This window comes from Schistocerca piceifrons, chromosome 1, assembly GCF_021461385.2.
Source record: "Schistocerca piceifrons isolate TAMUIC-IGC-003096 chromosome 1, iqSchPice1.1, whole genome shotgun sequence".
Lineage (NCBI taxonomy): Eukaryota > Metazoa > Arthropoda > Insecta > Orthoptera > Acrididae > Schistocerca > Schistocerca piceifrons.
In genome coordinates, this window is record NC_060138.1 from 280,677,808 (window position 1) to 280,695,311 (window position 17,504).

General features: G+C 39.4%; 1 protein-coding gene across 1 annotated transcript in view; it reads left to right on the forward strand.

The window, feature by feature from the left end:
• The window catches only part of LOC124785067 (FACT complex subunit spt16), a 145,071-nt gene that overhangs the window by 46,674 nt on the left and 80,893 nt on the right, over window positions 1-17,504 (forward strand). The window contains 5 exon segments of the mRNA XM_047254149.1: window positions 4,352-4,364; window positions 4,367-4,499; window positions 5,681-5,867; window positions 6,287-6,454; window positions 9,954-10,155. Coding sequence (XP_047110105.1) covers window positions 4,352-4,364; window positions 4,367-4,499; window positions 5,681-5,867; window positions 6,287-6,454; window positions 9,954-10,155 — 703 coding nt within the window.

A 17,504-nucleotide genomic window follows, 5' to 3' on the forward strand; every position in this document is an offset into this window, starting at 1 on the left:
CTACTCCTTCCCCTACAACTGCATTCCAGTCCCCCATGACTATTTGATTTTCATCTTCTTTTATGTACTGTATTACTTTTTCAATATTTTCATACTCTCTCTCTCTCTCTCTCTCTCTCTCTCTCTCTCTCTCTCTCTCTCTCTCTCTCTGTATGTTCAACTTGCGACTTAGTATGTATACTTGTACTATCGCTGTCAGTGTTGATTTGCTGTCGATTCTGATACGAACTACCCTACCACTGAACTGTTCACAGTAACTCACTCTCTGCCCCACCTCCTATTCATAATGAATCCTACTCCCGTTATATCATATTCTGCTGCTGTTGATATTACTCTATACTCATCCCGACCAGAAATCCTTGTCTTCTTTCCATTTGACTTTACTGATCCCCTCTGTATCTAGATTGAACCTTTGCGTTTCCCTTTTCAGACTTTCTGGCTTCCTTATCACGTTCAATCTTCTGACATTCCACGCAACTGACTCGTATAAAGTTATCCTTCCATTGATTATTCAGTCTTTTTCTCATGGCCACCTCCCCCTTGGCAGTCCTCTCCCAGAGATCCGAATGGGGACTATTTCAGAATCTTTCGCCATTGGAGAGATTATCATGATACTTTTTCAGTTGCAAGTCAACGTGTCCTGTGGATACACTGTATGTGTCTGTAATGCAATGGTTTCCATTGCCTTCTGCATTCTCATGCTGTTGATCATTGCTGATTCTTCTTTTAGGGGCAGTTTCCCACCCCAAGGACAAGAGAGTGCCCTGACCTCTGTCTACTCCTACACCCTCTTTGACAAGGCCCGCTGTCAGAGTGAGAGTGACTTCTTATGCCAGAAGTCTTTAGCAGCCAATGTTGATTGGTAATCAAAGTTTAAGCAGTGGCAGGTTACAAACCCTGGGACCAAAGAAGTTTTCAATACTAATCAAAGACACTACCCTTAAACCACATGGCTATACTGACTATAATTGTTGCCATAACCACTGTAACCAGCCATTACTGTCTTCTTTAATTTACTTTGAAATTTAGATCAAAACTGCTTGGGAGTAGGTGTAAAGCATTCATGTGCCAAATCTCCTCATATTGTTTAGTAACGTTTTCCTCCTGAACCATTTCCCATAAGGCACACTCATCACAATTACACAGACAGGATTTAATATATAGATTGACATATGACAGTTCCTGCCCAAAGTGACTGGAAGACCGGAGTCAATAAGCATAGGGCAAGCACTTTCAACTGTTGATCCGATATCACATTCAACTGTACGGTTCTGTTCTGGTGTATATAGTGAACTGGCACCACAGACGATACCAATCGTCTTTAAATAATGATGAATTGATCACTAACAAACTCTGTCCCATCATCAGTCCTAATAGCTTTAAGCTTATTCCTGTCTGCCATTTCACCAGCTGTTGAAACTATGAGAACAACAGGAAGCAACATCACATTTGTTTTTGAGAAAGTGTACAAACATCTGTCCGAACAGACCTTGAAAGGCCCAATGGTGCCAACCGACCGCCATGGCATCCTTAGCCAATAGGTGTCATTGGATGCGGATACAGAGGGGTGCGTGTCAACACACCACTCTCCAGCTGTTGTCAGTTTTTGTGACTGGAGCTGCTACTTCTGAATCAAGTAGCTTCTCAGTTGACCTCATAAGGGCTGAGTGCACCCAGCTTACCAACAGCGCTAGGTAGACCCGGATGGTCACCCATCCAAGTGCTAGCCAAGCCATCAGTACGTAACTTCGGTGATCTGATGGAACCGGTGTTAAGACTGCGGCAAGGCTGTTGCTATTTATAGTTAGCTCCAACCTTTCACATACATCAGCATGAACAAATTTCCTGGAGCACAGGCACGAGTCTGAAAACTTGATCTAAATCCCTTCCTATGCGTCTACCATACTGACATGACTTACAGAAAAAGTTATTTAGAACATCTGATTTTATTTCTGCCATCAAACCACAGACCGGCACATCTTCAATTTTTTCAAAATTTACTTGTCACACCACCCGCATCGTAACCGAGCTAAGTCAAGTGAAGAACAACTTGTTTGTTCCATATTGCCTATACAAAATGACATTTCATAACATTGCTTTTCAAATTTTACACCCCTTACCACTAGCCTCTCACTAAAGACTTCAGTTTTTGTTATTGTTAAATGTGAATTCCAAATTGACAGCCTTTGCTCCCATTCAAAACTTCCCCCTCCCCCAAAAACCAGTTACATACATTGTATCCTCCAGTGTACGAAATTCCCACACCACACACCATTTACTAGGTAGTCAAGTTTAACTTTACTGATCCAGCACCTTCAGCACAGAAAACTGAATTATCTCTTAACTTAACAGGAACTACGAACTTCTCTAGTGATTTAAGTGTTAAAAACCATTCTGTGTGCGACATCAATCATGTGATGCAGCACTATCAGCAAGCCAAACATTATTGCAATTGGTAGTCAAAATGTTCCTAATTTCTGCACTCAGAGCTTGATGTTTATGTTCTTGATTTTTGCTTGATAATTTCGTGAGTCTTTTCTTCAACTCAGCTTTATAATGACCTTCCTTATGACAATAATAGCACTCAACATTCTACTTGTAACAGAACAATTGCTTAAACTGCTTTATAAGAATAACAGCAGCAAATGCAGTTGCGATTCCTTCAATATGCGACAAACATTGCTAGTCTTTTAGAAACCTTTCTGGTAAATTATCGTAAGTCTACCTGCTTTCATCACACAAGTCCCATGCCATAACCAACAAACCACATTTTGCCCGAAGGCCATCCTGAAACTTTGGCAATCTTGTCTTATCTCCAACTGTTCATGATCTGCAAGAGACTGTGCTAATGCATCAACTTCACTATTATGCTGCACAATTGTATCGCAGAGTGACATATTATAACAAAAGAACTGTTGTTTCAGTGCTACTTTAATTTATTGCAGATTGCTGCCTGTGAATTATCTTCAGCTGATTCCACATACATTTGTTGTAGCAGCACACACAATGACAACTTGCAGCTGGTCCGATTCCATACCATTCTAAATAAAAAGCATTGCTTTTGCATTAAGCTCATCCACAAGTTCTGTTCATCTTTGCCTTTAACTGTTCTTGCTTTACTTCCATCAACAGCGCCTAGCAATTTCTCAGGTTGAAAGATAATTTCCATTTGATACTCCCGTAACTGAAAATTACCTTCGTCAAATTTTTGGATACTGAGAGCTTCATTCAATCTATCTTTTACTTATTCACTTTACAAATAAATCCTTGATGTAATTGAATGACTTCGGAGACTTGATTTACAAAAAGAAAAGAAAATGTTGTACGTGTAAATTAACATGTTTTCTGGGACGATAGCCTGTTCAACAGCCTATAATTACATTATTACAGCATATGATGAAAGAGTTCTACTTCTTGAATCAAACGAAGGCACTTAAAAACTCGAGACACACAACATTTACTGTGGTGGTGGTGGTGGGTGGGGGGGGGGGGGGGGGGGGGGGGGGGGGGGGGGGGGGGAACTGTATGCAAAAGCACGAAAGGCCGTGTGCTGGTCAGAAGCAGCATAGATAGTAAAACATCAGATACACAAAGACATTATGTCTGCACAGAAGCTACACTGTGCGAGAAAGAATGGTGTTTTTTTGTAACTTTACTGGTGGTTTGTGGCACAAATATTACTGTACATCATTCAGCTTTAACTGTTTACCAATCCCTTAAAACATTGACTGTGACATGTCCTTGTAATCAGTCAATTATTTTGCGTACAGTGCTTCGCAAATGTACCACTTTTGTTGATTTCGGTTCATCTTGGAATATCCAAAACAGTTGTTTATTACTTAGTTTCTGGCTCATACAAATATATCCAGTTTTTAATTCTTTCCTGACTCACATTTTTTGAGCATTTCATTATGCTAATGGACAACAACTGAATATTCGAACAAAATCATGCCAATCGTCTTCAATCACTTGTGCACAGAAATCAGTCCCCCCCCCCCCCCCCCTCTAAAAATCAATTTTAGTCATACACAAAATACATTTTTTGCAGAAGCACAACTACAAAGAAATTTTGCAAACCAATTTGCAAACAGTTTGACACATTCGACAGAGTTTTAAACAATAGTAATATCCCACATCAGTTGCACCATCTAGTGGTTGTTTATAAAAACATAAAGGCTACACTTGTACTCAGATTATCCAGACAAATAAGCCGTTAATTTAGTTATTCAGAAGTGTTTAATACTACTCAACGAATCAACCTTATGTAAAAGTTTTCCCATTAACATTTTAATTATGCAAATGATTGTTTTCCTGTTCCCTGCTCTGATTGTTTATTTTCTCTACTATTTAGGATAATTACAATTTCTGCTGGCGTTAGAAGAAGAACTCCTGAAGCTAATGACAGCTGGAACCAAGATAAGTGCAGTTTATGAAGCTGGTGTGGAGTATGTAAAACGAGAAAAACCGGCTGTTCTTGATCATCTGACAAAAAATTTTGGGTATGGATTTGTTTAATTGTTTCTGAAATCGAGAGCAGGCAAATTCCATGTTTAATGTGTTAAAACGTTATTTGTAATTTTATCATCTGTTTATCCTCCGCCCCTCAGGAATTCTCTCTTTTCATACTGACATTAAATGAAGCTATCTTAAAGGTTTATTTTATAATGACTGAATAACATATTGAGCATCATTAAGACTTATGTGTGAGGTTTCAACCAACATACTGAGAGCTGCATAATATTGATTATGGTTTCTTTTCCCCTCCACAATCAAACTCCATAAATGTTATTTATAACAATGACAGCAACCAATTTTCAACAAAAAAATTTAATTGGAAAGATAAAATTCTACGCAACAGGCGACGGGAGAACACGCACGTTAAAGGGGGTCATAATTATGCAAACTTTCGGAGCCAGTAGCTTGTTCTTCCAGCAGAAAGGTTGAAGGGATAGGAACGGTGGGTGGGAGGAGGGGGGGGGGGGGGACAGGAGAGGTAGATTTCGGAAAAATCACCCAGAACTGGGAGACTTACTGGACGGGATGAGAAGGAAATGCTTTAAAAAGTTATTTTTAATTTCCTTCTCATTCCATCCAGTAAGTCTCCTCTGACCCGCAGCTCTGGGTGACTTTTCCAGAATCCACCCGGTTCCCTAGACCTCTCCAGTCCTTTTCCTTCACCACTCTTCCTTCCTTTTCAACCCTTCTGGCGGGAGAAGGAGCCACTGGCTCCGAAAGCTTGCATAATTATAAGCCTCTTTTACATGTGTGTTTTGCAGTCGCTTGGTGAGTAAGTGTAATTTAGTTAGAACTTTATGATGAGAATATACTGCCCTCCCTCGCCTCTGCCCTCGCCATCCCCTGCACTTCCACACCCCCCCCCCCCCCCCACGCTTCCACACCCCCTGCACTTCCACCAACGCCCCCCCCCGCACTCGCGGCACCTGCACTCCTTCCCCCCCCCTCCCCCTCCCCCTCCCCTCCCCTCCCCCCTGCCCGCCCTTATCCTGTCTCCACCTCTAAAATGTTGTGTTACCAGTTGTCTTATTTTCACTGTGTTTTTATTTATTTTTTGTTGTTCCATTTTTGACAACACTTCTTATTGTGACAGTTTAAAACTTAAAATAGTCTTCGGATGTTATTAATTGATGAGTTTATTTTTCCTATTGAATGTTTGTTTCAGGTTTGCCACAGGCATAGAGTTTCGGGAGAGTTCACTTTTGATTGGCCCAAAAACAACAACAGTATTAAAGAAAGGAATGATTTTTAATGTAAATGTTGGTCTTTCTGGATTAGAGAATAAAGATGCTCAAGACAAGGAAGGAAAAGTATATGCACTCTTCATTGGAGACACAGTTCTTATAAATGATGTGAGTATTTCACCTAAATTCTTGAAATTTTGGAGCATTGACTTTCTCATTGACTACATTGTAACTGTCATTTGCTGAAATCTTTAGAGTATATGAAAACCAGAGATGGTAATTACTTTAGAAAAATATCATAACATACTCTTGAATTGTCATTTAGATTACACTATTTGCTGCTTTTCTTAATTCATTATTACTCAAATAATTAGTTACAATTTTCGTTTCTCAAATTAACACACAATAAAATATTGTATCAACATACAAATAAGTTATAATTACAATAATAGATGCACAACATGCCTTATGCTCATGATTCTTTCTTGGCAGAAACATTAGTTTGTTTATATGTTCAGATTGTTTCAAATTAGTTTTTGCTGTCTAGTTGAACAGATTTATATGCAGTATTCTTGTTGTGCATCTAGGGCCAGCCGGCAACAGTGTTGACAGCATCAAAGAAAAAAATTAAAAATGTGGGTATATTTGTCAAAGATGAAGAAGAAGAGGAAGAGGAAGAAGAAAAAGAAGAAGATAAGAAACCTGAAATACTGGACCGTGCCCGACGCACAGCTGTACTTGATTCAAAACTTAGAGTAAGTTGCATATTTATGTCTTTCACCTATGTTGTACAGGGTGTTTCAGAAAGGACTTTACAACTTTGAAAATTTATATAAATTAATTCGTAGTATCTGAAGAGCTGATTGTAGTGTCAATTTGTAGGGAAATACCTCAAGTTTTGTCTCACGTAGTTTGCTAGTGCCAAATCACACCATAAGGAGTGCTAGCAACAGTTGCCTGAGGTGCTCGGTAAGACATCTAAGACATGGGAAATCATCAGGTTGTTCAAGCACATCTGACGACATCGTTGAGGGAGTGAGACAACGTTTTGTCAACAGCCCTGCGAAATCTACCCGGCTTGCATGTCGCCAACTGCAAATCCCACATATGTCTATTTGGCAAGGTTAACACACATAACTGTAGGATTTGGGGCAGTGAAAATCCACATCAAACATTGCAACTTGTTCATGATAGCCCCAAAACTGAATGTTTTATGTGCATTGAGCAAGAACAAAGTGTACGGCTCCTTTTTGTCCCATGAGAGAACCATCATTAGGATAGTGTACTGGGAAATGTTACAACAATTTTTGATACCACAGGTCGATGAGGGTGACCAAGAATGAAAAGTTTGCTTCACCCAAGATGGTGCTCCACCCCACTACCTGGCTGACATTTGGGATTTTCTCAGTGACTGCTTTCCAGGTCAATGGATTGGGTATTGTGTGCCAATTGTATGGCCCCCACATTCCCCAGACCTGACTCCACTCAATTTTTTTTTTTTTTTTAAATGGGAATTCATCAAGTATATCGTGTTTGTACCTCCTGTGCTAGCTTCTCTACTTGAACTTGGAGCAAGAATTTATGCCACCACAGAGAAAGTTACACCTGCAGTGCTACAGCAAGTTTGGGAAGAAATTGACTTCCGGTGGGATGTGTGCAGGATAACCAACAGAAGCCATATACAAACGAGATCTATATCTTCCTTCAATAAATTTATATGAATTTTGAAAGCTGTAAAAATCCTTTTTGAACCCCACTGTGTATGCCTCCAGTTGTTATCTCTTTTACAAACAATACATAATGCAGCACAGTGAAATTTAGTGGTATGAATAATATTGCAGAATAGTGATACCATACCAGTTTTACTTTTATGATGTTTTCGTAACAGCTTTGGTCTGTTTTTCATTTAAAGTGCCAAAAGTTTTTGTTATTTAAATAAATAAGAGGTTACTTACAAATCTGAAATGCAAATCATATTTAAAAGAAAAAGAAAAAAATCGTCTAAGATTTTGGAAATTATAGCATAGTAAAACTATCCAGATGAAGTGTGAAAATGATAACAGAAAGATTTAAAGATGATTGCAACATATTTGCTGATTGATGATTGTGTTTGGTGCTGATAACCTAAATATTTGCCAAGTCCAGTTCTATATAGAGTATTTTGCTACCATATTTTTGTTTTGTCTGTAATTCAGTTTCTAAAATATATCGTGAACATACAAGCTAATCAGTGACACCAGTTGTTTGATCCTAATTGGTGTTAGTATTTTAAAAAGAAAAAGAAAGAAACTACAGTGGAGCAGAGTGCAACATGTTAGTGTCAGTCATATTTTCAATACGGGTCATTGAATCCTTAAAAATTGTCTGACATGAATACTAATTCATCATAATACTGTATAGGTAGCTTGGTCACAAAACACTCTCATCACATTTGCATGTACTCCAGTCAGGCAATTCAGACTTAAATTTTATTATCTAAATGAAGGAGGCAATGAGCTAATAAAACCATGATAGAGTCCTTGTCTTCGGTCCTAACATAGCTTATATTTTATCTGTGGTTATAGCAGTACCATTAAGATACTAACAGTACCAAAAAACTAAAAATTCTACGAGGGCGGTTCAGAAAGTAACCTCCGATTGGTCACAGTGCGGGTTGTGGGGGGAGTAGCGACGCCATCTGTGCGTTCACGCACTCAACAGGTCAGTCGGCATCAAGCCGTGGTCGACTGAACGTCGTATCTGCGCTAGTTTAGTTTTTGTGGCAGTTTGAAATGTGTGCTGCAACAGAAAACCCCGCCAAATGTGAAGTGCGTGCTGTCATAAGGTTTTTTACAGCCAAAGGATATTCTGCAGCAGCTGTTCATCGTGAGCTTTGTGCCATGTACGGACCAAGAGTTATGAGTGAAGGAGTTGTCCATGAATGGGTACGTTTATTTAAAAGTGGACGAGAAAACGTTCATGATGAAGAGAGGAGTGGTAGACCATCATTGGTGACTGACGAACTCGTTCAGACAGTTGCTGCAAAAGTTCGTGAAAATCGACGTTTCTCAATGTCGGAGTTGTCTACTGGTTTTCCACAGATTTCTAAGACTCTCTTGTACGAGATAGTGTCAGCAAGATTGGGTTACCGTAAGTTCTGTGCACGATGGGTGCCCAAAATTCTTACCGACCACCACAAAACTCAAAGAATGGCCTCTGCATTAGACTTTCTGTCACGTTATGAGGACGAAGGAGAACCATTGTTAAACAGAATCGTGACCGGTGACGAAACCTGGATTAAGTACGTGAACCCTGAGACAAAAGAACAATCAAAGATGTGGGCACATTCAAATTCGCCTACCAAACCAAGAAAAGCCTCGCAAGATTTTTCTGCCAGAAAACTGATGGCAGCGGTGTTTTGGGATGCCAAAGGGGTGTTGTTGGTTGAATTCATGGAACGTGGTACGACCATTAATCAAGACGTGTACTGTGAAACAATAAAAAAGTTACGACGGGCTATACAGAACAAACGCCGTGGTATGCTGACTTCCGGTATCGTTTTTTTGCACGATAACGCCCGTCCTCACTCTGCTCGCAGAACAACGGCCCTTCTTGAGTCCTTCAAGTGGGACGTTATCAACCATCCACCTTACAGCCCAGACCTGGCGCCAAGTGATTATCACCTCTTCATGCATTTGAAGAAATGGCTCGGGTCACAGCGGTTTGATGACGACGAAGAGCTCAAAGATGTGGTCACAGGCTGGCTCCAGGCACAAGCGGGTGATTTTTATGCAGAAGGAATTTCAAAGCTTGTGAAGAGATACAATAAGTGCCTCAATCGCTATGGAGACTATGTAGAAAAATAGTGCAAAGATGTAGTTGTAAGATGTATATATTAAAATATTTTTATTTAACTTGGTGTATTTTTTTAAATCAACCGGAGGTTACTTTCTGAACGGCTTTCGTATATTGAAAGTGATGTTTTTAATGGGATTGCTCCATGTGTCCAAAATATTTTGGACTTTGAGAAATCTCTCTTCTTCCTCCTTTCTTTGCTCATTTTAGATGCTGTGGAAACCAATAAAAGTGACAGTACACTCAGAGTATATCTACACAAACACAAGGGAAATAAACTAATATTTATTTTAATTACATGTAAATTATGCCTACAATGGTATTTCTTATTTAATTCTTGTTAACAAAGTACCACTCTAAGTATAAGAATTTGAGAATAAATTTGTGGAAACTGAATATTTTATCTATTTATTGTTACAGTCTGAGCAAAGTTCAGAAGAAAAGCGTAGAGAGCATCAGAAAGAACTTGCATTACAGTTGAATGAAGCGGCTAGAGCTCGTCTTGCTCAACAGTCAGGTGGCAAGGAACAGGAGAAAGTACGAAAGTCAACAGTATCTTATAAGAGCCACAGTCAGTTGCCCCGTACAGAGCCTGAAGTGAAGGAACTGAAGATTTTTGTTGGTAGGTATTCAACATACATAAACGATAGAGATAACCTGTTAATCGTCGAGGTATATTTAGTGCTGAATTAAATGCAGTTCTGATTTTTGGGGTTCCATACCTCAGTTGGTTCAAAAAAAAAAAAAAAAAACAGGATCTTTATAGGGTCACTTCATTCTCCGTCTGTCTGCTGCCCGCCCACTCAGAACTCTTCTCAGGAACTGGTAGACTTATTCTGTTGAAATTTATGTAACACATTAAGGTTTATGGTCCCTTGGTGATGTAAAAAAGTGAAGCTATAGTCAGTGGAATCAAAAGTACAGCCATACGTTCACACATTTTTATGCTCGCAAACTCGCTCATCAAAATTTACAGTATACGTCCTGTTGACCTGGTATAATGAAATTTGGTAAGAAGCTAGGTTTCACAGTGCAACCAAAGGAAAAAAATCTGAAAATTATTAATTTTTGATTATATCATATGAAAAAAATTTTTTTGATCCTTTGTCTGTCTGTCTTTCTGTCCATTCATCCATCTGTCCATTAAAAGATTGTACTGTGTTGTGGCGATATGCTATGCTTACCTGTCAATAAGTCTCCACCCCTGCCTTTAAGTTTAGCAACATTCTGTCCCAGTACAAATAGGAAGTTAAATTTTAATCCAGGATTTTTATTGCTTTTATGTCCTTGTGGAGTTTGGGCAAGACAAACTCTTTGCCTTTACATATGTCTGTCTACATCTACATCTACATTTATACTCCGCAAGCCACCCAACGGTGTGTGGCGGAGGGCACTTTACGTGCCACTGTCATTACCTCCCTTTCCTGTTCCAGTCGCGTATGGTTCGCGGGAAGAACGACTGTCTGAAAGCCTCCGTGCGCGCTCTAATCTCTCTAATTTTACATTCGTGATCTCCTCGGGAGGTATAAGTAGGGGGAAGCAATATATTCGATACCTCATCCAGAAACGCACCCTCTCGAAACCTGGCGAGCAAGCTACACCGCGATGCAGAGTGCCTCTCTTGCAGAGTCTGCCACTTGAGTTTGTTAAACATCTTCATAACGCTATCACGGTTACCAAATAACCCTGTGACGAAACACGCCGCTCTTCTTTGGATCTTCTCTATCTCCTCCATCAACCCGATCTGGTACGGATCCCACACTGATGAGCAATACTCAAGTATAGGTCGAACGAGTGTTTTGTAAGCCACCTCCTTTGTTGATGGACTACATTTTCTAAGTACTCTCCCAATGAATGTCAACCTGGTACCTGCCTTACCAACAATTAATTTTATATGATCATTCCACTTCGAATTGTTCCGCACGCATACTCCCAGATATTTTACAGAAGTAACTGCTACCAGTGTTTGTTCCACTATCATATAATCGTGCAATAAAGGATCCTTCTTTCTATGTATTCGCAATACATTACATTTGTCTATGTTAAGGGTCAGTTGCCACTCCCTGCACCAAGTGCCTATCCGCTGCACATCTTCCTGCATTTCGCTACAATTTTCTAATGCTGCAACTTCTCTGTATACTACAGCATCATCCGCGAAAAGCCGCATGGGACTTCCGACACTATCTACTAGGTCATTTATATATATTGTGAAAAGCAATGGTCCCATAACACTCCCCTGAGGCACGCCAGAGGTTACTTTAACGTCTGTAGACGTCTCTCCGTTGATAACAACATGCTTTGTTCTGTTTGCTAAAAACTCTTCAATCCAGCCACACAGCTGGTCTGATATTCCGTAGGCTCTTACTTTGTTTATCAGGCGACAGTGTGGAACTGTATTGAACGCCTTCCAGAAGGCAAGGAAAATAGCATCTACCTGGGAGCCTGTATCTAATATTTTCTGGGTCTCATGAACAAGTAAAGTGAGTTGGGTCTCACATGATCGCTGTTTCCGGAATCCATGTTGATTCCTGCATAGTAGATTCTGGGTCTCCAAAAACGACATGATACTCGAGCAAAAAACATGTTCTAAAATTCTACAACAGATCGACATCAGAGATATAGGTCTATAGTTTTGCGCATCTGCTCAACGACCCTTCTTGAAGACTGGGACTACATGTGCTCTTTTCCAATCATTTGGAACCTGCCGTTCCTCTAGAGACTTGCGGTACACGGCTGTTAGATGGGGGGCAAGTTCTTTCGCGTACTCTGTGTAGAATCGAATTGGTATCCCGTCAGGTCCAGTGGACTTTCCTCTGTTGAGTGATTCCAGTTGCTTTTCTATTCCTTGGACACTTATTTCGATGTCAGCCATTTTTTCGTTTGTGCGAGGATTTAGAGAAGGAACTGCAGTGCAGTCTTCCTCTGTGAAACAGCTTTGGAAAAAGGTGTTTAGTATTTCAGCTTTACGCGTGTCATCCTCTGTTTCAATGCCGTCATCATCCCGGAGTGTCTGGATATGCTGTTTTGAGCCACTTACTGATTTAACGTAAGACCAGAACTTCCTAGGATTTTCTGTCAAGTCGGTACATAGAATTTTACTTTCGAATTCACTGAACGCTTCACGCATAGCTCTCCTTACACTAACTTTGACATCGTTTAGCTTCTGTTTGTCTGAGAGGTTTTGGCTGCGTTTAAACTTAGAGTGAAGCTCTCTTTGCTTTCGCAGTAGTTTCCTAACTTTGTTGTTGTACCACGGTGGGTTTTTCCCGTCCCTCACAGTTTTACTTGGCACGTACCTGTCTATGTGTGGATGGATATGTGTGTGTGTGCACGTGAGTGTATACCTGTCCCTTTTTCCCCCTAAGGTAAGTCATTCCGCTCCCGGGATTGGAATGACTCCTTACCCTCTCCCTTAAAACCCACATCCTTTCGTTTTTCCTTCTCCTTCCCTCTTTCCTGATGAAGCAACCGTGGGTTGCGAAAGCTTGAATTTTGTGTTTGTTAGTGTCTCTATCAACATACCAACGCTCTCGTTTGGTTAAGTTACATCATCTTTGTTTTTAGATATATTTTTCCCATGTGGAATGATTCCCTCTATTATATTCCTATCATTAATTTGGACTTATTATTTTTAATGTTGCTTATTGAAATTATTATTAAAACATTTTCAGTATTCAAGTAAATTTATCTATAATTGATGAATAACTTTAATTTGTTATCTCTAACACTACTAAAATATGAATTATCTTTGTGATTGTCGCTTTTGAATGTCTTGAAAATAAAAATGATATATTTTCCTTTCAGAACTACTTGCATTAATAGCTTTAGTGGGGATTCTATCCTTTCCACTAAATGAATGTTCATAACACAAATTTTATTTTTACTTCTTTCCTTATTTACTTTAGTTCAATAAATTCAATACGAGTTTGAAGTTTTAGTGTGAATGTGTGACTCAAAACTAATCGCACGTGAAACAGAAATAGCAGAGACAAAAAAATTAAAAACAAAAAATCTACATGTCGCCACCCGACTTGTATCCTGAATTAAATTACATTATTAGCCAAAATTCTTCAGGTGTTGGCTCATATGTTCTCACTAACAGTCTCTATTTGAAATGTCATTCTTCACTCTAATAAACAATGGTAAGTTGTCAGCTTTTGTGTTTGTTGGTTCCACTAGGGTGCTAAACTGTCCACACTATATGCAGTCACACATTTGCAGGCAACAGTAGCTGTATTACCTCAACACATATGCTGTCTAAATTCTGGCTCCTGGCTATTATCAATCACTGATTGAGACCCTTGCTAAACAGAACATACCCCATATATGTTATACCAGAAACCGAGTAGTGCGTATTAAAATCTCAAAACAGACCGACCACAAAATCATCACATACATTCAATTACTTTAGAGCCTCAAAAACCTCCAAATACAACCACAACAATTTTCATTGTCTTGTGCACACTAAGATAACCATGAATTGCAACTAATAGTCCAGTTCTGTGACTGACTAGGACTCCTCTACATACCTAACTTTTTGAAACAGAGAACACAGCTACAGTTTGTGCATGAACATTTGCTCAGCATGACAGCCCATCACTTATTACTTCTGTGACCACTATCGATGAATATTATGCTGGTTACAGTAACAACCATCACATCTACCACATAAAATATTTTAACTAAATTTTTCAAAAACTTTTGACCAGAAAATCTAAAATTTACTGCTGTCAACCTATCCTGATCGTCTCTTACAGAACAAAATCTATTATAGGCACACACAGCTAAACTCGTATTCAATAACCGATCACACCAACAAAGTGATCAAAATTCCCCACAGCATCTAATTCTATGTCTTCAATGAAACCAGCTCATCAATGATATTCCAAACAAATTAAGTTCTAGAACTCAGCTACATCAGCAATCATCTGTCTTACCCAGGCACCTGTTATGCACAATATCTAAATGGGACTTTCCTCTTCGCCATCTGATATTGACTATCTAACCTATACTAATCATAGGGGAACAACTTTTTGACACTCATATTAAGACTCCATTGTTTTTAACAATTAAATACTTATTCTTCAGCTGCCGTTGCTACTAGATGAGATGGGATCTATGGCGCGGTTAGCTGTTGGCTTCTGCTGCTGGCGCATGGAGAGTCCTTGCTGCAACTTGCTCGTACTTTAAAGTGCAACCATTTGCTACCTTTTCTACATCATATTGACATGTAGTGACAATAGTTTTGAACATTTGTAAAGTAAAAACAAATCTTCAAGGTTTTAACATCTCTCCAGCCACTATATATGTTGAAACGATAAAAAATCCGTGACGACACTTACAATCTTTTGTCCCGTTACAAGCTCTTTTTTTCAGGAATGGGTAGACATATCAAGTTCAAATTTATATTGCTCTCTAAGGTTGTCTTCCCTTGCTTGGCAGTATAATAAACATTAGCTTCTAAGTCTATGCAATCAAAAGCTATGGTCATTTGTGTCCCATACTTTGAGACTTGCAAACTCACTCGTAAAAACCTACAGGGTACTTGACGTAGAATCATGTAATTTGTCAAGGAAAAAATTTTCATAGTGCAAGCAAAGGGAAAAAAATTGAAAATTCTTAATTTGTAATTATATCAGACAAAATAATTTTTCTTCTGTTATTTGTTATCAGACTTAGAGCTTGAAATTAAAACACCCTTGAAAATCTTGCAATCCATGGAACCAGTATCTTGACAGTATCAGTATTGATAACAGGCAAAAATCTTCGAAATCCTAATATGGATGAACACACTGTCAATGCTGGCCATGGCGTACCAAACCACACGTGAATCACATGTCCAGACAATGGGTGAGCCAAACCTCGGCCTGTCCCAGGTTTGCTTGGTTCTACTCGGAAGTACCCGGTATAGAGCAATATTTTATTTAGTATTGCAGTGCGGCTTTTCTCAGTCAACACAGCTGTTTTCAATTTGGCAGAAACATGGTGTCTGCATTTGTGCCCTTTGCTGTTTGTTTGTTGTTTAATGGACGTTCACAGACCCATTAGGAAATCGTATAAAGAGAGGCAGTGTAGTGATCTATTGTCAACAACCTTTAAAAATGAATGTCGATGACTGAAGACAGGGACAAGGATTCTCAATATCTTATCAAGCAGTTGCATGATTGACTTGTACTACAATTTTGCTGTGAACCTGTAACACCATATAGAAGGAATTATGACATTTGACAACGAAAGAGCAAAAAAATTACAATTGACAGAATTGGTTTGATATTCTGTATGTCAAGAAGTACTTTGTGCTAATTTTTCAGACATGGAGCACCTAAAGAAAATGAATTGAATTTCTGAAAAAAAGTTGTATGCGTTATTCCACTGTCTCGTTGCAACAGTTCTTGTTGGAATAGAATGGAGACTTCATATATCACTGCAATGTATGTTGGTTAAGTCGTGTGGCATGCTTGGAAAGATTTCTCGATTTAAATCCCACTATTGTTGAGTTATGAGGGGAAAAAAGTACTGCGGGAAGGAAAATTAAAACATCTGGAATGGGTTGCAGGTCTCACATTTTAGCTGAACTTGATTGCACCCTGTCCACAGTAAGACACTGCATTGTGAGAAAAAGCTTATTTCTGTTTTTTTTTTTTTTAAAAAAAGGCCTTAGAGAAGGAACAAACTCTGGTCAGAAACGTCCATTCCCTTAAGCTGACAGGCATTAAAGTCCGTCCCCGGTAGCTGAGTGGTCAGCGCGACAGAATGTCAATCCTAAGGGTCTGGGTTTGATTCCCGGCTGGGCTGGAGATTTTCTCCGCTCAGGGACTGGGTGTTGGGTTGTCCTAATCATCATCATTTCATCCCCATCAACGTGCAAGTCGGCGAAGTGGCGTCAAATTGAAAGACTTGCACCGGGCGAATGGTGTACCCGACGGGAGGCCCTTGTCACACAACGTTTTATTTTTTACAGGCATTAAAGAAAACACAGGTTTTGTAGTATTCTGTGTGGCCTTGAAAGAGTTACAAGGATAGTTTTTGGAACATTTTTGAGGACACTGCGACCTTATATATGTTTTCGGGGCTGTTTGGCATTTCAATTGAAATCTCCCCTGCATGTCTGCAGATGTAACTGATGGATCTGCAGTGTAATTTCCGTTTTAAAGACAAAACCTTTTGTGTTAAAACTGTCCAGGATGTCTACATTGTTTTCTTCAGGGGCGTTTCTACATCCCCATAATGAATTTGCAATTGTGATAAAACATTTTGATCAGCATATATGTGTAAAAGGCATTTTTCCAGTTATGAAACCAATTAAGTCACAATTACGTGGTAGTCAGAGGCCAAAATCACCTGCATATGTCTGTATGCTGATACTTTGTACCAGGTAAAAATTATGTTTTCAGCATGAAAAATAATTAAGTTATTCTCAAATTTGTTTCGTTTGTTATCTATTTTGTCGAGACATATGAAATGTGAAATTAAGTCGTATGCAGTATGACCGCATTGCCATTTAAATACTTTGCATTAGCAGTTTACCGCCCTTCCTCCTGACATCGTGGCATGGCGATGTGGAAAATGTACACTCTGCTTGAACACTGTGGCGTGCAGGCCAGGACATGGATTGCGATCTGAATTCCTGGCCACCCCTGTTCCGTGTAGATAATAAAGTTTGTTCGGAACCCACAGTTCACAAGTCCTACTCACACCTGGACCATTTTTGAATTATTGCCTCGAACACCCTTGTAGTTTGTTTAGAGATACATTGTTGTTGTTGTTGTGGTCTTCAGTCCTGAGACTGGTTTGATGCAGCTCTCCATGCTACTCTATCCTGTGCAAGCTTTTTCATCTCCCAGTACCTACTGCAACCTACATCCTTCTGAATCTGCTTAGTGTATTCATCTCTTGGTCTCCCTCTACGATTTTTACCCTCCACGCTGCCCTCCAATACTAAATTGGTGATCCCTTGATGCCTCAGAACAT